This window comes from Oryctolagus cuniculus, chromosome 15, assembly GCF_051225735.1.
Source record: "Oryctolagus cuniculus isolate XC-2025 breed Fujian yellow rabbit chromosome 15, ASM5122573v1, whole genome shotgun sequence".
Lineage (NCBI taxonomy): Eukaryota > Metazoa > Chordata > Mammalia > Lagomorpha > Leporidae > Oryctolagus > Oryctolagus cuniculus.
Window position 1 is genome coordinate 38,999,610 of NC_142881.1, and position 27,207 is coordinate 39,026,816.

Here is a 27,207-nt window from a genome sequence, read left to right on the forward strand (position 1 = left end):
CAGGTCCTTTCTGTTGGCAAACTCAGTGGAAATGACTTTTCTGAACCAGCCGTGATTGGAGGAGCTGTCGTGAGCAGGACTTCAGTTACCTGGCAGCGTTTCAGTTCTGGAAGCAAACCAAGGACAGAACGCCAACAGGACCAAAGGTTGCAATCTACAGATGAGCAGACACTGCAAATGGCTGCGGCCCTCTGCCCAAGCCTTGTGCTTCATTTCCCACAAGCCTTTGGGTCACATCATGATTATTCCTGCCTTAGATAGGCAGAAACTGAGGTTCAGGTTCAATACCTTGTCCAGGTGCACAACACAATGGCTCTGCATTTGAACCCAGGTCTCTGGGGTGTCCTACCCCAGGCTGCACGCTCAAGTCCTAGTCCCTTAGAACATGCTATTCTTTGGGGATAGGACCTTCAGAGAGGTTAATTAAGGATAACAGAACTTAGAAGGGCAGGAGCCTAATCTGCTCTGACAGTGACCTTCGAAGGAAAGGAAGACAGCCCAGGGGCTCCTGTGCCAGAGGAGAGGCTGTGCACACACAGGGGAAAGACAGCTGCTGACAATCTGAGAGACGCCTTGGGGGACACCAAGCCCACAACACCTCCATCTTGGCTAGGCAGCCTCTGGAATGGAAGGGGGGGGGTCCCTCTGGGTGGTGTGAGCTGCCAGCCTGTGGTATTTTGTTACGGGGTCTGCGAGAAGCAGTTACCACATAGGTCCTCTGGGCCTGATCGGAGAGGTCAGCCTCGAGGCTGGGGGTGTCCCTGCTGTGGGGCACCAGGCCCAGCTGCTCCCCAGGGGCTTGGCCGTTCCCCTCTCCCTCTGGGGGGTGTGGAGCGCGTGGGGCTCTGACTTACAGAGGGGACAGCAGGGTAAAAGAAGGAACCCCTGAGGGAGGGCCGAAGACCCAAAGCTCAGAAGCAGCAGGCCTGGAAGAGAAGGGAATGGAAGGGAAGTGAACAGAGTGAGGGGAACGTAGGACAAGCAGACGCAGAATGACAAGAAGGCAGTGGCAACCGATGAGAACAGAGGCCAGGAAAACGAGACGAGGGACGAGGAAGAGTGGTTGAACAGGGACGTGCCCAAAGCGGGAGGGGCATAATTCAGGAGAAGGAATGAAATACTAATTGGAATAATTCACAATAGTGCAGGGAGGAGAGAGAAAGGAAAGAGCTGTTAAGTTTTGCTTTCTCCAAGAGCCTCGCTGGGCCGCACTGCTTTATGTCTCATTGTCCCTCTGCTCCGCAGTCAGTGCCGTCTGGTTGTGAGCCAGCCGGCTGGCCTCACAATGAGGCTGCAAGGCAGCCACCTGCTCCCTGGCCATAAACGTTGGGTGACCCTGCCCGGCCCCAGGCAGCCCCAGCTCCCCAGGCCGGAACTGTCCAGTGGGGACGTGCTGACTTCGAGCTCATTTCTGGTGAAGAAGAGGAAAATGAGAAACTGGCTTTGTGTCAACACCATGCGAGTGATGACAGGGAGGGGCTATGGGGACCTCGGCTCTGATGCTGCCCCCACCCATGACTGATTCGGGGTGCAGCTGTGCATCCAAGTGCTTGGTGGTGCTGTGTGATGTGGGGGTCATGGCCGGTCCAGGCCAATGGGGAGGAGGGAGGTGTGGCAGTTAGGGGAGGTGAGCAGCACACTGCAAGCCCCTAACAGGTAGATGCTGGGGCCCTGCTCCCCTGGCAGCTAGCACCCCACGCTTGCAGCTTCCTTCCTGGCTTAAGTATTATTTGAGGGGCAGTTTGCCATCTTAAAACTGAACAGCTGCAGAATCTTTAGAAAATGCTTACAATCTCAAACACTCATAAAGTTTCAGTGAAATCTGCCCTAGGAGTAGTAGGTAACGGAGACAGTTTTAAGGGAGGTTGTAATCTCCAGCTACTAATAATAGTAAAGATGACAACAGTAAGTTATGCAATCAAATTTTTAATAACAAAGATACTATTTTAACATGGTCAAATATACTTGCCTAAGTCCAGATTTTTTTTAAAAAAAATGTATCTAGCCCAACAGTACAATCATACAGCTTTGTACAGAACATTCCATAGATCAACAGAAAATACATTTGAGCACAAAAATAAAAAATATTTAAAGAGAATCTCTAAGCAGCATTTTATTTCTGCAAAACACATATATCTTGGACTGATTAAATATCTACAAGTGCTTTTCCATTACAAAAATACATATATTCTTAATAGACTAAGTCATTAACAATGACCTGGTAAATCTTTCACTTCAATTTGAATGATTTATAAGCTAAATCTTACAACCACAAAAAGGTTTTTATTTGTATTAAGATGTTACCACTTTTGACAAAAAGCTTAAAGTATTTCGTGTCTCAAAGGAAAAACAGCAACGTAACTTTACAATATACTTTGTGATAGTTGTACTTATTGTGAGGGCTACTTTATGATAAACTGGTACTGCTGTTGTATTGACCCGATTCAGGAAAGCAGCAGAACCCTGGCACTCCCCGACCCCCTCCCACCCCAGCTCCTGTCCTGGACCACAGCTTTGTAAGGACACTTGAGCCCCCACTCCCCTTCTAAGAAATACAGCAAAAAAGCTGACCCCGGACAAAGCTAGGCTGATGCCATACATTTTTGATGTGCAGGAGCTCCCACTCCAGGGGACTGATGCGAAGTGGAGGGATAAGTACGTTAATCTCTTCACTATCTGCCACCAGAAATACTCCGCCTGCACTCACACCGGTTTCTTTCTTCATGAAGCACTACAAGATGGAAGAACACCAGACCCAGTATTCAATATACGGGGAGGGGAGATAGAACAAGCTCATGGGATATTGGCAGCTACCTTTGAGTGCCGTTTTCCATGAACTTGCTGAAGCCTCCACGTGGTCTGCTTTACTTGATTCTAAATGTAAAGATGAGAAAAATGCAGCCTTGTGACTCATAGACACGGGGGGCTGGTGCTTCTGGTTTAGAGACCTGTGAGTGGGCTGGGCAAGTTGTATAGGTTTCTGAAAAGGTAGTGCTCAAGCATTTTAATTCTACTTGAAAGTATAAGGATGGGAAACAAACTGTTTGTGAAAACCGTATGACCTTGGCAGAGAATCACTTCTAAATTACCAGAAAAATGCCACTGCTTAAAAAAAAAAAAAACAACTATGAAAACCCTGTAGTTTATATTTGCTTGTTGGTTTTAATGACTTTGCAATCCGATGTTTCTGTCAGCACTCTAATGTAAATCCAGTAACTGTTGGTTACCCTCTTCATCTCTCACGTGTTCACTACTCTTCACAAACCAGTTCTTGCCTGTGTTACAATCTCTGTCACTCTCAAGTCTAGGGCTATCTATCACTAAGTAATAGTGGCATCTCACGCTTTTGCCTTTCTCATCCAGGAAATCAGTTATGGCAAAGTCAGTCACTTGAGGAGTTTTTGCGAGCAGCCAACGTCACTGGCATAAATCTTAGCTTGCTGGGAAATTCCGCATGGCAGGCAGAGTGTATTTCTGAGTGGGCAGCCATCTTTATCCTGTGCAGCGAGGTTTGCCCAGTTACCCATCGGGAAGACGCTGTGTGGCCTCTAAGGTGCCCACAGCGTGAGCTCCCAAGGAGAGGTGGTACAACGGTTCCCCACGTTAGCTGGGCACACGTGCTCTTTGTTCTGGAACCCAGTCTGCTGAACTGGGCTGTATCTAAATTGTACTAACAGCACAGTAACTGCTGAGAAACGAGATAGAGTTGCTTTACAGGGGGGAAAAATAAGCCCTAATGAAAATTTAGCTTTTGAATACAGAAAAAGCACTTACTTATGTAAGTCCAATAGAATGTATTGTGTTCTATACAAGTAAGCATGTCAGCACTTTTCCCAAAGTGTGTCTTTAGTGAACGTTCTCTCACGACTAAGAACCCACGAGCTAAAGAAGTGTAATTTTAATTTACACTACTCTGTGTGGAACAAAGAGCTTCTTGAGTTATGATTTAAAAATCTCAATTTTCTTTTCAAAGTATTTCCCCCTTTTTTCCCAGAGGGGGCTATTTCTTGTGGTGATCTCTTTCTCTTCTAACATCCTGATGACAGATAAAAGGAAGTAGGATCTGATTATTGCAGGGAGCACCTGCATCTGCTTGAGCTCACCAAGAAAATTCAGTTTAAAGCCTTTCTTTGGTGATACTGTAGCGATTGATCAAGGTTATTGCCTAACTATACAAAATTAAATTGCAAACTAAAAATTTCCAACTTCCAAACTGTTAAAACTGTTTCTGTAATATGGTTATTAACAGTAAAATGTCTTTGGTGATACCTATGTTCTTAAGAAAATCTTTCAAAAAGAGAAACTTGCAAGCGCCTATTTAAGTAGAAAAACCATTCATAAGAAACAGGTACAGATAACTCAATTTATGCAGAAATCTAAAACAGAAATGCACTTCAGCAGTGAGGCACTTTCTCTTAGATATTCAATAAAGCTAAACAGTTCACAATATCATACAATGCTTTTTTTCCCTTAAGAATCAGTTTAAATTTAGCTTATATTTGAGTGTATAATATAGTTGAGAAAACGCAGTAACTTCATAAAATGTGGCCAATGAGAATGGACAGCTGTTCAATGAATGAGGAAATGACAGACTCTCATGAAAGCAGTTGGAGGACATGACCCACCGAGTATCACCTACTCAATGAGCCTTTCAGGTTTTTTCCCCAAACTTCTTAAAATTGTCTTGTTAATCTAGAGAAAGGGCCATATTCTGACTTCTCTATTAACTGATTGTGATTACTTCAAATAAAGTTCTGTTTATAAACCACAAGCATTCTTGACATCTAGGGCTCCTGGATTCTTTTACAGTGATAATTAAGGCAGATAAAACAGATAAATCTTTTATGGAAGTAAGTTTTTTTCAATGTATTGCTTAAACAACAGATGAAAGGAAAAGTTAACTTCAGGTTTCTTTCTTCTCCAGTTGTACAGAGTTTGATGATTACCCCTATGGGTTACTGATAGTTTGCTTTGTTAGCACCCAGAATCTATAAAGTTGACCACGAGGGTGCCTGCATACTTTCCTAAAATTCTCCAGACTGACTTAGGGGCTAACAAACTGCTGGATGGGAAAGCAGTTAGAGGCCTGTACCCACAGAGGGCAGCGCCAGCAGCCTGTGCCTCTCAGGAGCAGTATCACGTGACTCAGAGCATCCAGATGTGTGTGCTTGGCCTCAAATAGCAACTGACGCCCTTCTGAATGGAAGGTGTTCACCTGTTTTGGCACTTACGTATATGTACTCCATCGCATTTTAACAAAATGTTAACACATTAACATCAAAGAAAGCAATTTTATATAAAATGATTTTCAATTCCATAACTGTCTCTTACATATTTCCAAGGAAAATAGTACAATTACATAGGATTGGGCAACAGACCAAATTTAAAGAGATCTTGTATACAAAATTCATTTCTGGCCGTAAATTTTTGCCAGGAAGCTAAAACATCAAATTTCATTTGTGGTTTTAAAAATGCATTCTTAATCCATTTTGAGTTAATTAAATTAACTTCCATGTGTAAAGCACTACTTCTTAATCACTGACCTAGACGTGATAAATTTATAATAATTAAAAACATTTCTTAGGGATATCTGGGAACTAGGTTTCATGGCACAGCAAAATAATTTCTGTAGCCTGATGGTAAATTCAGTTTTTGGTTGAGTGTAATGGTTTTTTTCCGACCACTGAAAGGGTTAGTGAAAATCTGCTTTCTAAATTCTGCTTGTGAGTCCTTCCAAGAACACATTATAAAAAAATGAAGTTGCGATATTGCCATAACCTTTTCCCACAAAAGTCACAGTAACAACAGAAAACTGTAACACAGACTTGGACTTGAATAAAATATGTAAGAAAATAATTGAAGTTTCATTCACAAAGATTGAGCTGCATTTTGTATGTCTCAGCACTGCACAATGTTTCTAAGAAGCATTTTAAAATTCAGAAGGCATTAACTTATATTTTACTGGGAAATGCAGCATTTGTACCATGTATTCAGTAAAAACTATGTGTTCAACACACAGATTGTGCTCATGTCAGATTTCTAAAACAATTGTTTTTCCTAACTTTCAAGAATTTTTCCAGTTTAACTTTGTTTTGAAACAATGAGTAAAACAATTTCCAAAGAAACTTTCTGAAAACAACTGAATTTTGAAAGGTTTAAAATGAAGTTTCTCATATAATTTAAGGTAACAAGAACTGCAGACTAATCCCAAAATGAAGGGAGGACTGAACAAAACCACAAAATCAAGGACGTTACCACAGCTCTGGCCTTAATGAACTCATGTAGAGAGCAAGAATCTCATTTCCCTCTGACTGCTACAGGACCTAAAATAAAATTCCTCTCAAACCATTAGTTCTGATCAGCCTATTGACCAACAGTGTTGCATTTATTCTATTTTACGTGTATGGTTTGGAAATGCAATAGGTAACTTACAGTTTTGATCTACGACTGTTTTGAGACTTTAGCTATTTTATGGATTTCAAATGTCATCTGCTCTAAAAATCCTAATATTAAAAGTCATCCTAACCCTCTGCATGCCACATGGACACACATCTAAGGCCAACTTAAACAGAGAAAACAGTGCACTCATTAAGTGACAGCAACAACGTAAAGATACAAACATAAAACGGGCTATCCAATGACGTGTCAGTAAGCAGCACCTGCTTCGCATAAGGCATTAGCAAATATTGACTTTACTTACACACTAAGTTTTCTTATTAGTAAATGTGATCAGCTGCCACCATGTTGAATGGCTGCGAGTCTGTCTTCAGGTGTCCCAGATGGCGCACGGATTCTCCATCGGGAGGGCTGCCGCGCCTTCCTTGTGCAATCGGTAGACTACAAAGACAGACACTGAGGATGTCTACGATTACGATGTGCTCTGATGCTAAAGAATAATTGGAATTCTTCACAAAAGGACTTGTACACACACACATGAACTACTTTTTACACAAAAAGCTTACCAACAACAGGGTGATGGTTCAGAAACCACTTTTCTAAATATATTTCCATACAAAATAATTTCAAGATATAATTATTAGTTTCTTGTACAGTACTCTATTTGAACAAGAATTAATAAAATAGTCTATGTGAAAACTGCGATACCACAAAGACTGAGCCATTGAGCTAGTGTAATTAAATAATAGAATGATCTTGGAAGAGGCGAGCAATAGTCAGACTCATGGCTGCACACCTGATTTCAACCATGACTTGCACACTGTGAGACAGCACAAATACCTTATGCAGACGGTTCAGTAGCAAAATGGCACTTGGTTTGCTTTTAATAGAAACAACATGAATGCAACTGACAACTGAGACGAACAATGGCCTTATTTGCATGCTGAAAATCTGATTGTTTCCCTCTAGTCCGCACACCATTTTCTGTGCAATCTGTTGACGAGTAAACAAACAGTGCAGGATTCATCTCCGTGACATCTAGGCCCCTTGGTCTAACCGAAATCAATTCTTGGTCGATACTGCAATACCATAGGATACGACTACAAAATAAAAACAGATGATGAATAAGACTAGATTTCTATAAAGACAGTACAGTTCATATACAAGAGATTGTTAATAATTTGAGGTCATCATTTATAATATTACCTGGTGTTGGAATTTATAACATTAAGATTTAAACTACCACTTAAAGTTACCATAAACTAATAATCTCTTTTGACTGCCATCACTTTACTAGAATCAGTTATTTTCACTAACGTGCAGCAGAGGCCACATTCAAAGACCCATAGACATCAGAGAGTGTATATGTGACTCATGTGAGTCCCTTATTAACAGAGACCCCCACCACCACTATGAATGTAAGGAACTGGAGTAGTCTTCATAAGTCACATTTTTCACATGCTTGATAATTTTTAGCACTTAACACTTAAGTTTAATGATTCTTTATAAAATACTAAAAATAAGTAGCTGTTACATAAATATTTAGGTCGCTGTCTTCTTTCAAAAGCCAGCTGTTAGTATGAAATAGACTTAACTATTACACAATACTTGCATAACTGAAGGCCTTACATCGTCCTGGATGTTACTCTATGCAGAAAAGCTATCATACGTCCAGCATTTCTCGCAGTACAGGCATATGCCACACTAACTTTTGCACCTGTTTTTACTGTTACCAGATCGTATAAATGCAAAACATCACAACATCAGAAAGTGACTGGAGAACCAAGGAGTTTCATTAAAGCTGTGACTGACCCTTTTAAAACTAAATGTGTGGAATCAAGAAAAGGGCCAACATAGCCTCCAACTAGCATTTTTCCAGCAGAGTGTAGGTGAGTGCAAAGATCCAGATCAGAGAGCTTGGTGTTCCTTCATGCCGATGAAAGGGACAGAGTGGGAGCCAGTGGTCCTGAAAATGACCAGCTCGGTGCCTCGCGGAGCTGTGACTGAGAACACTCAAGGTCACAGGCTGCTGGGCCATCCTGCTGGGTACAGGTCTGGAAGGCAGGAATCCAAACGCTGCCTGGCTCCTGGGCTCCCAGCTGCAGAGGCATAGTGGATGCCAGCAGTGGCTTTCTAAAGGCTGAGAGCAGAAATCTCAGTCCCTCAGGGTTTCTGTGCTCTGAAATTCTTTTGATTTTACTTGTTTGTGAGCAAACGGAATGAAGTTTAAAATACAATCAGATTATGTGGGGGAGGGCACAGAAATCTGTGTTTTAGAAGATTCTTTGTTTCTGATGTTCAGCCAGATTCTGAAACCACTGAGATGTTCTATGCTAACCTTACTGATTGCCATTGCATCTCTCCCGGCCGGCAGCTGGCCCTTTCCCCACACTCTATCCGGGTCGACCTCCCATTCTGGATTCAATCATCATGCTTTCTGCAAAAACCTGAGACAACAGTACTAGGCACAGGGAACTTCAAAAATTCATGAGAAATGGAATTCCAAGATGAGTTTATCTTGGTAGAAAAGTTTATGAAATCCAGACATGTTAAAGATCATTGAGAGTGTGTACTATGAAAAAACTGCATGGATTTCAAGACCCCATTTCAATTCCATGTTACCACCTTCTTAAAGTCCCCACATGAAATCCTCATGGACAGAGGTACCCATCACCATTCTACTAGGGATGAAGGTAGACAGGGAAGTAAACGAGCTTGGTAGTCACCCAGTGAGTTTCTCAGTTTTGAAGTAGCCATTGGTGTTTTAGGACAACACACATCGTTGAATAATGTCAGATGTGTCAGAACCCTGAAAAGTGTTCAGCTGTACCTTCAGTTGTGTTTCAGTTTGCGTTCTGAAGGAAAAATGGTACCACCATCACTATTATGAAAGGCGGCCTCTCCCGCGCTGACTGGGCCTGCATTTCACGGGTGCTGGTCCTCACTTTACAGAAGTGAGGAAAAGATACTTTCAAAGTAAACATTTCAAAAGTGGTAATTTTAGAAAATGACAAAACTGGTTGAGGTACTTTTTTTCCTTAAAGGATTTTTTTTTATCATGAAAGTAATTTGTCTTATTGTAGATTTAGCAATACAGAAAAGCATGTGTAGAGGTTTTAAAAGAGGAATTACTTAAATCCTACCATCCAAAGGCAATCATCATAAAAATTGTATCTTTCTGGTCATATCTACATTTTTTCCCAGAATTTGAATCATGCTACACGTTGTTTGGTTAATAATCTTGTCCAGTTAAAATTCTATAAACCTATTTCCAAACGACTTAATACCTTCCTATACGATCCTTTTGGGCAGCTATAGACTAGCTGATAGAGAAATGAGTCACACATATCTGAGTCTCCCTTTGCTGCATGGTTCGGGGGCTGCAAAGTTTTTTCCTTTGCTGTAATGGGTTACTCTTGATCCAGCCATCTATTTCTCGCCCTGGGGATAGGAACTCCCTGATGTGGAACTGTGCGTTCAATCGGTATGCGTATTTTAAAAAACTTTTTTTATAAATACTGTTACAATGGTGTTCTGTTTTTATATTTCCAAAAGAAATATGAGTACCCATTTCCCCAGAACCTCACTCAGAATGAGTGTTATCCTTTGCTCCTTTTTGTTAAATGAAAGGCCTTTTTTTAAAAAAATTTTTAAGAGTTGTTTGAGTTCTTTGTGTTACGGATGTTGAACCTTTTTCTGTTGTACAAAAACTTTCTTAGTGATGCGAGCTTCTTGCTATGTGCTTTTCAATATTCATAGTTTTAAAAACAAGATAGAATGGGAAAGGCTGTCCCCAGTCTGAGATCAGTTGCTCAACCTCTATTTTCTTCTTGATTGCTTCTGTACTAGTTTTTAAGGTTTGCCACCTACACCACCAAGAAAACTATTAGGAAATAGTGAGGCATGGACTGAACGGCCACCGCACCCTGTGTGGTTAGCTGAAAACAAGCCTGCCCCGCCGCACCTGCTTCCCTGAGCGCTCTGTCACCACACAACCTGCCCTTCCCGTCTGGCCGCAGCCCCGCCGGCCTCCGTGTGCTTCTCTACCACGCAGGCTTCCTTCTCGGGGCCTTGGCAGACTACTCCTCTGGCCTTGTGTGTTCTACATTCTACCTCCCATATTCTCACGGCTACTTCTCTCAATTCTTCATTTTTGAAGACTTTACTTGGCCCTTTATCAAAAATATTCTATTTATCTCCTTTAAATTGTCTTTGAACAGTCCCTGGTTTACTCATTTGTTCTGTGACCATCATTAGAGTGTAACTTCTGTGAGGACCAAGACTTGCCTTCCTTTATCCCCAGAGCCTGGAAGACTGCCATTGCATGCCAAGTGCTCAGTGGGTATTTGTGAACTACGTCTGTTTTCTCCATTCCTGTGAGAGACTCTTGATAGTCTGATGCATTCCAGAGCCTGTTCCTGAGCTATCCTTATCCTGCGTCTGTGTTCAAATGAGCATCCGATTAGCTCAGCTCTAAGATGCGGTTAACATGTGGCTGCACACGCGTTTCCTCGTCACTCATGTTAGAACGTGGCTGCAGCAGCCCCTGTTTGTATCTCCTGATGAACTTTACAATGATAGGCTTTATAAAGTTTAACAAAAATCTGAGTCAAGTGTGTGTGGAATTACATTTAATGGCATAATTATGGGGGTAACTGACATCTCTGTAATTTTAGTGCACCACTTAAACTTCTTGAGTATGAAATGGAGTTACGGATACACAGAAGGTCCGTCTTAGGAAAGACACACTCGTGTTTTCAATGGCTAGTTGTCATACTACCTGATATACTTTTAAATGGCTACACACACACACACACACACACACACACACACAAACCAAAACAGGAGTGAATTGGTAATTTGTAAATCTAGGTAAAGAATATGAATTTGATCAGATGTCTCTGAAGTATCTACTGATGACCTGGATTTTCTACACAGGCACTAAGTAAAAAACGTTTATAATCCATACATGTCACCCCTCTAATGTCAAGCCATTCTTGCATTTCTCATAGAAATTCAGCTAGGTCTTGGTTTGCCATTCTTTCAGTGCGTGATCATCTCAATGACAGCTGGTACGAGTCGTCTATTTATGGTTATCTGTCAGTTGTTTTGTCATGGTCACACTACTTTTGTAAAGGAATCTAGGAGAATTCCACTTTTTTCAATGATGTAAAGTAATACATATATTTGGCCTGGGAATGATCTGAAAAATTTGAGAGAATATGACCATAAAACCATTTAGGTATCCGTTAAGGAAGTTAATTCCTTACTTTTTTTTTTTTTTTATCTATTTCATGAATTAGTGATTTAAGTTTTCTTTCCTGTGTAAATTTTGATCCATTGATATTTTCCTAGACATTCTGATTTTGGCTAAGGGTACCTCCTATAACTACAAGTTAAATTTTCTTACAAGACTATATAACCCATAATGAAGTATGAAAGAAAGGACAGGAAATCTGTGTAGATTTGGAAATCTATCAGGGCCAGCACTGTGGTGCAGTGCGTTAAGCTACTGCCTGTGAGGTCGGCATCCCGCGTGAGCGCCAGTCCAAGTCCTGGCTGTTGTGCTTCCGATCCAGCTCCCTGCTCATGTTCCTGGGAAAGCACTGGCAGAGGGCCCAAATACTGCGGTTCCTGCCCCTGACATGGGAGACTCAGTTGGATTTCCAGTCTCCTGGCTTTGGCCTGGGCCAGCCCCAACTGCTGTGGCCACCAGGAGGTAAACCAGTAGATAGAAGATCCTTGCCCATCTCTGTCTCTGTTTCTCCTCCCAAATCTTGAAAAAAAATTGTTTTCCTCTTCAGTTGCCTAATAGCTTGGATTGAGGTTTAAGAACATTATTTTTTAGGAAACAGACATCAATTCTAAGAATAACAAAAAACCACATATGTTTGGGTTATAGCTATAGGCTAGAGGTATCCCTATAACTCATCATCCCCAAATAAGCTATGATGCTCAACGCAGGTGAAACACTCATAAATTTCATACATTTATAGAGTGCACCAGCTTAATTACATTGTAACTTTCATCATTTACATAATGAGGAGGATTTTTCTTGCTTAATAATTTTTCTCTTGGCCTTTATAGATGTTACATTAACTTACTCCATTGCTGAAAACCTAGAACTTAACAAGCATGTATCCAGGCAAGCATTTGGCGCAGAGGTTAAGATGCCTCTTGGGACAACCCACATCCTGCGTTGGATTCATTGGCTCAGATCTTGGCTTCACACCTGATTTCGGCTTCCTGCTGACACACACCCTGGGGGCAGAAGGTGATGGCTCAAGTAGTTGAATCCCTGCTACCCATGTGGAAGACCCCGATTGAGTTTCTGGTTCCTGGTTCTGGACTGGCCCAGACCCAGCTTCTGCAGGCACCTAGGGAGTGAACCAGCAGATAGGAGCTCTATCTTTCAAATAAATGTAAAAAATGTGTGTATCAAAAAGCACACGTTTTAATGAAGGCATGGGGACTTCTATATTATAGCACTGCCCAAAAGACTGAAGAGAAATTCTGAACTACTAATTCACAAATTTTTATCAGCAATTTTAAGTGTTTTTTTTTTTTTAAAGATTTATTTTATTTATTTGAAAGACAGAGTTACAGAGAGAGGTAGAGACAGAGAGAGAGGTCTTCCATCTGCCGGTACACTCCCCAGATGGCCACAACGGCTAGAGCGGAGCTGATTTTAAGTCTGGAGCCAGGAGCTTCTTCTGGGTCTCTGACGTGGGTGGAGGGGCCCAAGGACTTCTGCTATCTCAGGCCACTGCAGACAGCTGGATTGGAAGAGGAGCAGCTGGGACTAGAAACAGCACCCATATGGGATGCCAGCACTTCAGAGCAGGGTTTTAATCCACTGTGTCACAGCACCAGCCACGGTGTTTTTTTTTTTTTTTTAAATTCTGTTTCTAAGGACTTTTCTTCCCTTTAGATTATTTATTTGAGGGGCAGATTTACAGACAGAGGGAAAGGGAGAGAGGAAGGTCTTCCATCTGCTGGTTAACTTCCCAAATGGCTACAACGGTTGGAGTTGGGCTGATCCAAAGCTAGGGCCAGGAACTTCTTCTGGGTCTCCCACGCAGGTGCAGGGGCCCAAGGATTTGGGCCATCTTCTGCATTCCCAGGCCATAGGAGGGAAGCTGTATTGGAAGTGGAACAGCCAGGACTAGAACTGGTGCCTATATGGGATGCCAGCGCTGCAGGCGGTGGCTTAGTCCACTATGCCACAGTGCTGGCCTCTGAAGTAGTTTTTTTCAATATTTAACATGCATTCATATGTCCCAGCCCCAAGACTGCGATGCAGGAATTAAGTTTGCTAGAGACATTTGTTACAATTGCAATTCTCTGGTCTTGGATCCAAAGAAATAAAATGAAGATAACCTGAAGGTTGATCTTCGGTCACCTTCACCACACACTGCAGCACTTAGTCTCTGACAAATCTTTTAAGACATTTCAGAAAACCAATCTATTTTTTGGCAGAGCAATTGAGAGCTCTCCCATACACTGGTTCACTCCCCAGATGGCCACAAAAGTCAGGGCTGGGCCAGGTCGAAGCCAGGCCCCAGGAACTCCATTCCGGTCTCCCACATGAGTGTCCGGGGCCCAAGTACTGCAGCCATCCTCCACTGCCTTCCCAGGTGCACTACGGCAGGAAGCCGGATCAGAAACTGAGCAACAGTGACTCAAGCTGGGCCTGCAATATGCAATGCCAGCAGGACAAGCAGTGGCTTAACCTGCTGTGCCACGAGAACGGCCCCGCTCCAGGTTTTTACCGCATGTTTTTATTAATTAGCTCACTATTGTTTCATTATTAAAAGAGGTAACCCAAGAAAAGTGCCTATTAAACAAGCTCACGATTAGATTTAGCTGAGGCTGTTATTTATTGACACCTAATTTGGCATTTCATTTTTTTTTAAAGATTATTTATTTGAAAGTCAGAGTGAGAGAGAGAGAAAGAGAGTGTCTTCCACCTGATGGTTCACTCTCCAGTGGCTGCAATGGCCGGAGCTGCACCGATCCGAAGCCAGGAGCCAGGAGTTTCCTCCGGCTCCCATGCGGGTGCAGGGGCCCAAGGAGTTGGGCCATCCTCCACTGCCTTCCCGGGCCACAGCAGAAAGCTGGACTGGAAGAGGAGCAGCTGGGACTAGAACCGGTGCCCATATGGGATGCCAGCACTGCAGGCGGTAGCTTAGTCCACTATGCCACAGTGCTGGCCCCGACATTTCATCTTTCACTTATGATTGATTTGTTTAAAAATTAAAAAATCTTACAGAATGTAACATCTGACTTCAACATGGATCAGAGAATTCTCAGGGGTTGAAACTAGAAATTGTTAAAAATACCTGACTTAGGACTAATGGCCTGAACATTTTTAGTTTCATTTTTAGTTCAGTAAGATTAAATAGATCATTCAGGAGAATTAAAATAACGGGAAAGTTTGTATATATGTGTTGAAAAGATCAAGCTTTTGCAATTCAAGTCACTACTGGCTTTACAGTTACATGTCTTAGTAACTCTGGGACGAGCGATCCCTGCCGTGGCATTGTGATGGGCATATGCACAGTCCTGAGTGCCTCTTACCTGATACAAGGGGCCATCCTGAGGGCAGACTTGCGAAGATGAGCAGTTCAGACACCGAAACTGCGGAGGAGATGAACTCATCAGATAAGAGGCATCCACAACTGGATACATATTTAAAACGGATTATTTAAAATATTTTAATGTCAAAGCATAAGAGTCAACAAGATTAATTTTAAATAAACACTTCTCAAAAATAAGGTAGTTTTTTGGGGGGGAAAAATAGATTTTCCTAACTTAGTGATTGGTAACTGGCAGAATTTAGCTTGAAATAATTTTAGCATCTAGGCATGAGTTTTGTTTAAATTCTGTGAATTCCAAACTGGCAGCCAGTCCTTTTCAAATGCAAATTATTGGGAAAACTTCACTTCTTGAGTGTATTCAAGGGGCACCCTCTTTGTTCCATCCCTTCTGTGACCAGTTCTCCTAAATCTCCAACTGTCCTGGTTGTAGCACAGACTGTTCAAGGAGATTGGGGGTCTGACCGGGGCATCAAAATTCACTCAGCCGTCTTCTGTTGTATATTATGTTCTTTCTACAGCTCAGATGATTGTAGTCTCTACCTATTTTAATAGCACTAGGTTATGAACTCTTTAACTTTCTGTTTCTCACTCCTATTTACAAACCTAATAGTGAAGCCACAGAGCTGCCATCCATCATGGAGTGTTTTATGATGGAATAAATGAGAAAATATTTTAAAATTTAAGTAGATTCCATTGGAAACCTACTACACCTTTTAAGAGTTTCAAACTGATCATTCTTAAACTTGATATTAAAGATAAATATAGTATCACACTATAAAACATAATATATACCTTAAAATTAGGTATATATGAATCAGCACTGCATATGCTTAATGAAAAAAATGCACAAAAAAGTGAAGCATAAATTAAATAGGCTAACTGCAACATCTCAGAATAGGTTTTTAAAAGATACTTCGAAGGACTAAGCAATGAAAACACTTTGAAAAATTAGGTAAGCAAAGATGAAAACAAATCTATTAGTAACCTTTTAAGAAAAATTTTGGAAACTTGGTATTTTTTCAAAATAGAAGTTTTTTCCTCTAGCATTTGGTCTCTAATTTTGTGCACAGTGCTAATTAATTGTTCTCCTTTGGTGAGTTTTTTCTCTCTGAAGTCTCTCCAAGCTCTGACCTATCAAACTTTGCCTATATATGAAAGTCTCAAATAGCATCCAGCACAAAGTGGAGACTTGGGGCGGGCATTTGGCACATCAGTTAGGATGCTGCTTGGGGTGCCCGCATCCCATACCGGAGTGCCTGGGTGTCAGTCCCGGCTCCGCTGCTAATTGCGGCTGCTTGCTAGCATGTACCCTGGGAGATATGAGGGGACAGCTCAGCTTGCCGAGACCCTGCCACCCAGGTCGGAGACCTGGATTGAGTTCCCAGTTCCCAGATCCAGCCTGGTCCAGCCCCAGCTATTGCTGGCATTTAGGGTGTGAACTAGTGGGCAGGACATCCTTCATTCTCTTTCTTTTCCCTTGCCTTTTAAATACATAAAATAATAATAATTTTAAAAAGAGAGTTAAGGTGCTAAGAGGCAACCTCATGGTTATACTTTTTTTTCCCTTTTAATCTCTTTGTTATCAATTAAGACAGATATGTTTGCTTTTCTTTAATTGCTCAATACTACAAATAATGCAAAGGAAGACATGCATCGTGTAGTGATTTTAGGTTCTGGACGGGCAGAGCTTTGTGGATGACAGAAAACTAAAGGATCATCTGGGAAGAGGGGGCTGTACTAACAGTGGTACTCAACCTGCCCAAGAAAAGGTGAACATGACTCTAGGATGAAACTGAGCTGAAGGGAAAAAGATGTTGATGGTAAGATCGCAAGGCGGGACAGGAGAGAACCACAGTCATGAAAGTTAATATTCTTAATTTAAAAAAATACCTAATATTTATTATGCCAGGCACTCTAAGCACCTTAGTATATACATATCTCATTAATTCACATTAAACTTTTCAAGAGTTACGATTACCTAAATTTTAAGAGTCAAAAAACAGGTAAAGCCAGGAGGCTGGACACAACTGGGAGGAAGCGGCTGCAACATGTATGAAAATTCACTCAAACTATGGAAAGAGCTGCCAGAAGCCAGTAAGACAAACATGAACCACCCCCCAACATGGCAACAAATATGAAAACAATGCTCACAGAAGAATTACAAGATTGACAATCTGCAACATTGATGAGGATATTAGAAAATGGGCATGCTCTATGGGGCCAGCCCTGTGACATAGCGGATACAGCTGCCACCTGCAGTGCCAGCATCCCACATGGACACCAGTTTGTGTTCCAGCTGCTCCACTTCCAATACAGCTCCCTGCTAATGCGCCTGGGTAAGCAGAGGAAAATGGCCCAAGCCCCTGGGCCCCTACCACCCACATGGGAGAACTGGAAGAAGTTCCTAGCTTCTGGCTTTGTTCTGGCCTAGCTCTGGCCATTGTAGTCACTTAGGGAATGAACCAGCAGATGGAAGCTTGCTTGCTCTCTGACACTGCCTTTCAAATTCATAGCTAAATCTTTTAAAAAGAGAAAAAAATGGGCATTTGTACATTATTGTTGATGTAATTACAAATTGCTAAAACCTTTCAAGAGGACCTTGTTATTATCTAACAAAATGTAAAACATGCATGGTCTAGACTATGGATATGCTTGCACATGTACAAAAAGGTGTATGTACTGGATTACAGCATTGCTTGTAATGTCAAAAAACTGAAAAAAAAAAAAAAATCTAAACGCCCACCAAAGCAGAGTGTTACTCAAATTATGCCACAGCCACACAAATGGAATGCTATTAAAGCTTTGTCTCCAAGTTCACTGACTGTCTACAAGGCGTATCATCAAAGGAGAGAAGCTGCAGAACAATGCTTTGTTTCCATTTATGTTTCCAAAAAGAGGAATCACTGGCATGGATGGGGATCTGAGCATCAGACTGATGACTAGATTAGATGGCTGAGTCTCTTCAGCACTGGGCTCTAACTCTGTAATAAAACACCCTCAATTTGTAGGTGTGGGAGCTACAGGGCAAGTCAATGGTCACAGGCCACGTCTCCCTACTGCACAAAGAATGGTACAAAGATCAAATGCACTGGCATGTCCGGAGAGCTTGTGAGATGTGCAGGATCTTGGGCCCTGACCCAGACCTGCAGAGTCAGATTCTGTGTTTTGCCAAGATCCTAGCTGATGTGTATTTGCATTACAGCTTGGGAAGCAGTTTTATTTCATTTAAAGGATATTTTCACTCACTAATAAGCAAAAGATTAATTGTGAGGTGACACTATTATTCATTGAAAAATTTCAAGATCTGGCTAAGTCTGAGGGTTGTTCCACTGCCTGGAGATAAAAATCTTTCAGGAATGCACCACAGTGAAGACAAGGGCCCAGCAAGGGCGAGGTCACAAGAAGCCAGCCTGAGCCTGAGCCCACAGGCCCGACCACCAGAGTTCTTTGGTGCAAGGAGAAGCCCACTGCTCTTCAGAACTGGAGGCAAAACCACGGTTCCTGTGATCCATCCATGGAGGGCAGAAGCGGGACCCGGGACAGGGCTGATCAGAATATGCAGCAGTCTCCCCTGGGGTGAAAGACTCAGGGGTAGTGTCCAGCATGAAGAGCAAAGAAGACTACAGATGGACTCCCAGACAAGAGTGTGGCACAGCCGGCAGATGTCCCACCACGCCACACCATGCCACACCACGCCACACCAAATGAAGAAACTGCAAAGATGTCGGCGTCGGCCCAACCGACTCGAAATACAGCTCCGCGCCAATCTCAAACCCGATCTAAAGCTCATGTGACAGCACAAATAGGAAGAGTATCAGTGGGTGATTCCTCCCCTAACGGTTTCTGATATAAAACATCAAACAGCTTGGAAGGCCCAAAGATTTGCCTTATAGGGGCTGGCACTGTGGCACAGCAAATTAAAGCCCTGGCCTGAAGCGCTGGCATCCTATATGGGCGCCAGTTCTAATCCCGGCTGCTCCACTTTGATCCAGCTCTCTGCTATGGCCTGGGAGAGCAGTAGAAGACGACCCAAGTCCTTCGGCCCCTGCACCCGCGTGGGAGACCTGGAAGAAGCTCCTGGCTCCTGGCTTCAGATCGGCGCAGCTCTGGCCATTGCGGCTAATTGGGGAGTGAAGCATCAGATGGAAGACCTCTCTCCGCCTCTCCTCTCTCTGTGTAATTCTGACTTTCAAATAAATAAATCTTGAAAAAAAAAAATGCTTTGCCTTATAAGCTTTGTTAGTTTGGACTTGAATCAAACTTGACCCCTTTCTCCCCGAAACGAGCAGTTGAAGGGTTTCAGACAAGGGTGTTATGTGATCAGATTTTCATAAAAGCTTTTCAACATGTAACATGGGCACGAGACCTGCTCTAAAGAACAAGATGTGCAGGAACGTAGCAGCATACTTCAAAAAATTTATGGAAAATTGAATTAAAGATAAATTAATTTTGGTGCAAAAAATTTTGAAATCCATGCACACAAGGGTCTTCAAAAAGTTCATGAAACTCTTCAGTCGCTGCTTGGGATGCCCGTACCCCATGCTGGAGTATCTGGTTTCTGGCCCCACTACTGGGCTCCTGATCTAGCTCAAGTACTTGCACTCTTGGTTTTGACCTGGGGAGGCCCAACCCTGGCTTTTGCTGGCATCTGGGAAGTGAACTATTTTTTTTTTTTCACATAAAAAACAAAAAAAAAATTTAAGTTCATGAAATGTACATAAGAAGTCATGCATGAATTATTTTTTTGTACAAAAATAAACTAACTCTGCCTTTCAAATAATTTTTTAAAGAAAGGAGAGGGCCAGCATTGTGGTGTAGCAGGTAAAGCTGTTGCCTGCAGCACTGGCATCCCATATGGGTGCAGGTTCAAGTCCCAGCTGCTCCACTTCCAATCCAGCTCCCTGCTAATGCATTTGGGAAGGCAGCAGAAGATGGCCCAAGTACTCGGGCCCCTGCACCCACATGAGACAACAAGAAGAAGCTCTTAGCTCCTAGTTTTAGTCTGGTCCAGTCCTGGCCATTGCGGCCATTTGGGAAGTGAGCCAGCAGATGAAAGATCTTTATCCCTCCCTCCCTCTCTCTAATTCTGCCTTTCAAATAAATAAATAAATCTTTAAAAATTTAGTAAAAAAGGTGGGGCTGGCGCCGTGGTGCAGTAGGTTAATCCTCCGCCTGCGGTGCCGGCATCCCATATGGGTGCTGGTTCTAGTCCTGGCTGCCCCTCTTCCAATCCAGCTCTCTGCTGTGGCCTGGGAAAGCAGCAGAGGATGGGCCAAGTCCTTGGGTCCCTGCACCTGCATGGGAGACCAGGAAAAAGCACCTGGCTCCTGGCTTCAGATCAGTGTAGCTCTGGCTGTTGCGGCTATCTGGGGAGTGAACCAACAAAAGGAAGACCTTTCTCTCTGTCTCTCCCTCTCACTGTCTGTAACTTTACTTCTCAAGTAAATAAAATCTTTTCAAAAAATTTAGTAAAAAGGAAAAACGAAAGAGACAGAGAGATAGAGACTGATCTTCCATCTGCTGGCTCACTCCTCAAATGGCTGCAATGGCCAGGGCTGGGCCAGGCTGGACCAGGCTGAAGCCAGGAGCCTAGAACTCCAATCTGGGTCTTTGATGCTTGTGGTAGGGGCCTAAACAGTTGGACCATCTTCTGCTATTTTCCCAAGTACATCAGCAAGGAGTTCAATCAGGAGTGGATCAGCTGGGACTCAAATTGGTGCTCAAATGGGATGTTGGCACTGCAGGTGGTGGCTTAACCCACTGCTCTGCAATAAATTCCCCAAATTTTTAATTCCATTTCTGCATAAATTTTCTGAAATACTCTAGAATATATACATCTATGTGTGTGCATGTATATGTATAGGAAGTGATAAAACAGTGAGGTATGGCGTATTCAATATGTTGTAGTCAATAAAACTAAGAATAAATTAATTTTAACCTTGCTCCGTATGTGTATATATGAATTAACCCCAGATGGATGAAAATGTTTAACATAAAGCGTTAGAGGCAAACGGAAGACTCACAGTGTGGCCACTAGTTTAGGAAATAACCTGCTGGTTAGCGTGCCAGGAGGGAGAGCAGTCGGAACTCCTCAGTCCTCCTGGTGCCTTGCTGGCTGCTGATGGTCGAGAGGGGAGGCGTGGGGTCAGTGAAGGAACCACCACTGGGGCTGGGACGGTGGCGCAGCTGACTCAGCTGCAGCACGCGACACCCGCACCGCACAGCAGAGTACCTGTTTGAGTCCCAGCTGTTCTACTGGGCTCCCATTCCTTGCTACTATGCCTGGGAAAGTGGCGGAAGAGAAACCAGGCTCTTGGCTGTGGCTTGGCCCAGCCCTAGCCCCAGTCCCAGCTGTTGGGGCTATTTGGGGGTTTCTCTCCCTCCCTCCGACTCTGCCTTTCAAATAAATAAATAAACTTTAAGGTTGTTTTATTGCTGCTGCTGCATTTGTGCATGTCATTCATCTACTGGTAATGTAACTTGTACTTAATTTGACCCTGAGCAAAAACCTATCCTTGAGCAGATAAAACAAACGGTAAACTGAGAGTCAAAGGGGTGAAATTATCCTCAGGATAGATTTTGTGTAACAATCATCTTATTATTAAACACAGTTCCATCCAATTGACTCTTCAAACAAATATTTACTGAGTGTCTGTGCTGGGTACTGCTTTGTGCTGGAGATTTCACAGTGAAGAACCCAAGTCCTTGTCTTCAGATGATGCTGTTGTCGGAGGACAAGCAATGAACTTAGAAACAAGAGGCCAGGCACATCAGGTGGGTGGAATACCGCGCAGAACAACAAGCAGAAAAAGGGACCAAGGATATGACTGGGAGAGGAGAGGCCTTACTGAGGAAGTGACACAGGAACACACTCAGGTGAGAGAAGGGGCAAAGGGAGCTGGCAGGGCCGAGAGCCGGCGGGTGAGGGCTGTGTCTGGGGTCTCTGGGAGGACTTCAGCTTTGATTTAACGGGTGTGAAGTGCTCCGGGAGGAAGCAGAGCAGAGGACTGGCATCTTCTAACCTGTTGTAAGAGCACTGCTCTGGCTCCATGCTGGGGAAGGGCAGTGGCTGGGAGCCCAGCTGGGAGACTCTCATTCCGGAGAATGGCGGTGGTGGCGTGGACCAGAGCGGTAGGAGGGGAGGCAGTGAGGCACAGCTGCATTCTGATCTTAGTATTTTGATAGTAGAGGTTTTCAGAATCTGCTAAGGCTGGATGAAAGAAACCGTAGTCAGGGCTGACTTGGGGGATTTGGTCCGAGACTGTGACGACGGTGGGAGAGATGGGCTGAGAGGAGACAACGGAAAGACAGCTGGCTGCGGCAGGGACAGCCGTGGGCCAACTCCACCTCACTGCTGCACACACACGCCGAGGGCAGCATCTTTTCTGTTCACTGCTTTAGTTTCCACCTCAAAAAATCATAAGGTATTGAAATACTTCCTGAGCTTTCATTAAACTGTGTGCAGCTATGTCATCTAAAACATAATTATAGTTAGACTGACTTAACTGATATTCTATTAGTAAAACTTCCTATGATTAGCTCTTTGATGTTTTTACATTAAAACATCTGGAAGTGTGGATGACTTTGGGAAGGGGTCTTATAAAGGACAAGTGAGCACCAGTAGAGGTCTCACTATGGGTGACAAGCGATTTCTTAATTTTAGGGCAAACCTATTCATCACGATGATTTCAAGCACCAAAACAGATTGGAATGCCCGCTGAACTATCAAAGCTACACCTAGGTTCGGTGCAATATCAATGTCACGTGTAGCCCTGCAGTATCTGCTCCCTACCCCTGCTGGCTGGCTGACAGCAACCTGTCTCTCCTGCAGTCTGCAGCTGCTACTTGACACGTGTTGGGGGCGAACGGTCACATGAGGGTGACATGTGTGCAGCCATTTAAAAAACTACCAAATGTCACAGAAACACAAGTAGTAGCTACCAAATATAATGACGATTAGATTTTTCTAAAAAGCTCTAAAGTGGTTTGCTGGGTTCAAGGGCACACGATTAGGTGGTGAGAAAGTAAATGATGAGAATGTCACTTTTTCCTCCTGCAGTGACCACAGCAGTCAGCTTCCCAGAAAGGCTCTACCCAAGGAAGATTCACATCAGCAAACGATTTTAAGTGAAGCTCCTATCATTTCAAGACATTTCTGAAAAACAGCCACATATGCCCAGGGAATAGCATAAGAAATGACTTTTTTGAGGTTTTACAGTGGTTCTTCTATTCAAGTATGCTTTAGAATTATTATAACAAGGAACTCTCATGATGACTAGATTTTGTATTATCTGTCCATGTGTTAGAGGTTAAATCTCTTAATTCTATGTTATTTTTTATGGTTTACATTCTGTGAAGAAAGGTAATAAAATCTAGTTTACAGAATAGATGAAAGAGTTTCAAAGTCTGACATACTGCATCATATACACTACAGACTCAGTGTCTGAAAGATAACTCTAAGTTGCCTAGTCCAACCTTCTCAGTTGGTGCTTGTTCACGCACTCGGTTCATGAAGAGAATTTCCTAGAGTGTTACTGCTGCATTCTTCACTTTCATCTATCGGCTTGTCCCAAATCTCCCTGGTGTCCCACGTTACTTGGAATTCAGATATGCTTCAGCCTGGGATCATAACTAATCAGTTTACAATCCAGAACACAATTTTCTTTGTTTCCTCCTTTGAATAAATTCTCCCGTATTCCACAACAGTCTAATGCTGCTATCGGAAACCTCCACAAGTTCACTTACCCTGGGGTCTGATTTGATACTTTCAGTGCAAAGGAGGTACCTGAAAAAAAGACCTGGCTCCTACTCTCTGCCCATCCACCACAACTACAACCACAACCCTCTCACCAACCACTAATCGTACCAGTCAGGGAAGAACTGTCTCCCCCACCCACTCCATATACCTCTAAGCTCCCCTAAGTTAAGTGTCCGAGTCTCTGTCTTGAAGTTAGCAGAATCCTGAACATATTTAGATAAGGTTTTTAAACTCACCTTAAATACAACAAAACCACATTTAACACAGTCTTATACTTGGGACCCATTTTCACAGAGTGCTGGAAGAAACAATAAGAAGTGGAACCAGTTTCTTCTCTTTCTCAAACTAGGTTTTTCAGTTCCTAAGTAATACTTTTAAATCTGAGTGCCATATCGGTACACTAAATAGACACAAAGGTAAGTAAATAGAAAAGAATTTACGTTTTCGCCTCTCAGACGCCATCTGGTCATATAGATGAATTCCATAGTATGATCCTTCCCCATAATTTCACCATTGCACAGCACATCCAACTTTAAAAAGAACAGTTACAGATAGATTAACAAATAATTTTGAATTCATAAGTATTTAAAAAATGTTTATACATTTTCTAACTTTCAAGAGACCAAGTTATAGCAAAATAGGCGATACTATCTACTCATACCTTAAGTTCATACACAAACCTTGTAAATGCAATGGATGTTCTCTCATCCAGGTCTCTCTACAACCTCAGAGGCTGCACACAATTTTCTGACCCCTCCCCCCCTTGCTAAATGAGGAGAACTTTTAACAACCTTACAACTCCTCAGAGCTCTTTGGGCTTCTGAGGTTAACTCTCAAATTTCTTCTTCTTCTTCTTCTTTTTTTTTTTTTTTTTACTTCCCAAGATTAGAAGGGGTTGCCTTCTTCTCCTTTGTTCAGATTCCAAGAAGGGAAAGGAATAAACGTGGATATAGAAATTTATGTAGCCTTCCAGGTATATGTGAATTCCCGTAACTGCTGACAGCTAAGCTGACAGAACAGGCAGGAATCTGCCCCAGATCTGTGTCTCCTAGACCAGCGAGGCTCTCTGTGTGGTGACTTGCACAATTCTTAACAGATTCTCCTCCTACCTTGCATGAAATTTCAAAAGAAGTTTGGGTTTATTAATGCCCATGTTCACCCTGAATTACAGGAAAAGAACTACCCCTCAGATCCTGGTGCAGATCACAGGAACTATGGATATGACTAATATAACAAAGTGCAGTGAAACAAATGTTTACTAAAGAGCCCTATAAATAAAGCAGTGTTTCAGTTTGCTAGCTATGAAAAACCAAACTGATGAAATTTCACTGGAAGTGTGGAGAGAGGAGAAAGAATGGGTTTGAAATAATTGTGTCTTGCTAGCCAGACTATGGTTTTGAACTCGAAGTATGAAAGTAATACATCACTATAGTTCCAATTGTATTTTTTTTTTTTTTTGACAGGCAGAGTGGACAGTGAGAGAGAGAGAGAGAGAAAGGTCTTCCTTTTGCCGTTGGTTCACCCTCCAATGGCCGCCACGGCTGGCGCGCTGTGGCCGGCGCACCCCACTGATCCGAAGTCAGGAGCCAGGTGCTTCTCCTGGTCTCCCATGGGGTGCAGAGCCCAAGCACTTGGGCCATCCTCCACTGCCTTCCCGGGCCACAGCAGAGAGCTGGCCTGGAAGAGGGGCAACCAGGAAAGAATCCAGCGCCCCAACCGGGATTAGAACCCGGTGTGCTGGCGCCGCTAGGTGGAGGATTAGCCTATTGAGCCGCGGTGCTGGCTCTCCAATTGTATTAAACACTTGAAGCTACATCACTGACTTTTGGAAATGTCTTTCAGGTACTATTTTATTAAACGTTAAAAGGACAGAGTAGATAATTTTCTTGCCTGTAACATATTAAGCAAAGAAGTGACTTATTTAGAATGCACTTACTAGTCAGGTGCACTGCTTCCACTGTTATTGTTAAACTATCTTTCCCAATTAGCAGTGCTGTCACTGAAGCGTTAGTTATCAACTATTTCATTACATCATGCCCCTACATGCTATGCAGCAGAATAAAGGGGACTGATAAATATTTCTAAAAATCACAGTAAAGGCCCTTTGCTTTGAGATAGGTTAAGGGGCTGTTAGTGGATTGAGACTCTTCCACTTCATCTTTCTCTACAAATACACAAGCCAGAAATAAGACTCCCCGAGGGCACTAGTTCTCAGCTCTAACAACTTCCTGAAAACTAGAATAGAAAATAGTGATCCAGTGAATCAGACTTCAAAGGAAATAAAAACCACACATGATATTTTTCAAGAAGAAAATAAAGTGCAAAACCAAATCAACGATTTCAGGAGCAGGCATTTGGCCTGATGGTTAAGATGCTGCTTATGACATTCAGGCCCGATGTGTCCATACTGGAGTGCCTGGGTTTGACCCCAGCTCTGGCTTAAGGCTTCCTGCCAATGCAGATGCTGGGAGGCAGTAGGCTTAAGTACTTGCGTTTCTGCCATCCACATGAGACTTGGATTCAGTCCCCAGCTCCTGGGCTTCAGCTCTCTGCCCTTCACTGCCCCTACAGGCATTGGGGAATGAGCTAGTGGATGGGAGTTCCCTCACGCTCCTAAGTAAACTAAAGTTTGCAAACCCAATTTCACTATTTTCCCCCTGTAGTTTGTAGAAATTTTTATTATCTTTTACCAAGTACATTGGGCTTTGATACTTAGCTTTCATTTTTCCTAATACAAAAGTTAACATCTCTGGAATTTTAATATTTATAGGACTAAGCTATAATAAAAATTTCTAATCCACAGCCTAATTGGTCATCTGAGAGAAATTCTCCAATGCAGAATCGGACACTTCTTCAAAACACAGGCTTAATATCTGTCAATGCCCATGTTCAAAACCCTACCATGCTTTATTTCTCCTGTGCATGATAATATACAGTATTACTGCAGATATTAAGTCAGGAAACTGTGTTACTTTTCATATCTTTACTTATAGGAGAAACTAGTCTGGTATTTAGTGTTCTAGAAGCTCCTATCAGAACCCCAAGGAGGTGACAAGGAAACTAACAGAAGCTGCAAGACTGCCATCCACGCAGGTAGCAAGGTGAGGGTCATATTTCCACCCCATGTTACAGCCACATGGCTAGGGTCATTCATGTTCTGTGAACACGTGACACACTGGAAGCAATTTACCTCTCCCGTAAGTAGGCAGGCGAACTGCACTCATGCAGATGTTTCTGTTTGGGTTGCCTGGTGCTAAATGGTCTTGCTTTGGTATAACATGGAACTCCATGAATGTCATGCATGAGATCCCTTTTGTAAAAAAGACAATGCTTAACATTGTGAAGAAATCTAAAAAGAATTGGGGTTAAGCCGGCGCCGTGGCTCAATAGGCTAATCCTCCACCTTGCGGCGCCGGCACACCGGGTTCTAGTCCCGGTTGGGGCGCCGGATTC

At 42.8% G+C, this 27,207-nt stretch overlaps 1 protein-coding gene across 6 annotated transcripts in view; it reads right to left on the minus strand.

Annotated features, from left to right (window-relative positions):
- Positions 1 to 1,910: 1,910 nt before the first annotated feature.
- The window catches only part of PCGF5 (polycomb group ring finger 5), a 66,625-nt gene continuing 41,328 nt past the window's right edge, over positions 1,911 to 27,207 (minus strand). For 2 of the 6 annotated variants that reach the window (XM_089314780.1, XM_070057630.2), the window contains exons 7-9: positions 24,195 to 24,284; positions 14,977 to 15,036; positions 1,911 to 7,496 (exon numbers count right to left, since the gene is read on the minus strand). In XM_089314780.1, the coding sequence (XP_089170906.1) occupies positions 7,449 to 7,496; positions 14,977 to 15,036; positions 24,195 to 24,284 (198 nt within the window). In that variant the 3' untranslated portion in view covers positions 1,911 to 7,448. Of the gene's footprint in view, positions 7,497 to 10,602; positions 11,600 to 14,976; positions 15,037 to 21,408; positions 22,207 to 24,194; positions 24,285 to 27,207 lie in introns of those variants that run through there. The other 4 variants (XM_089314781.1, XM_051823407.3, XM_070057631.2 and 1 more) reach the window with 3 other exon arrangements.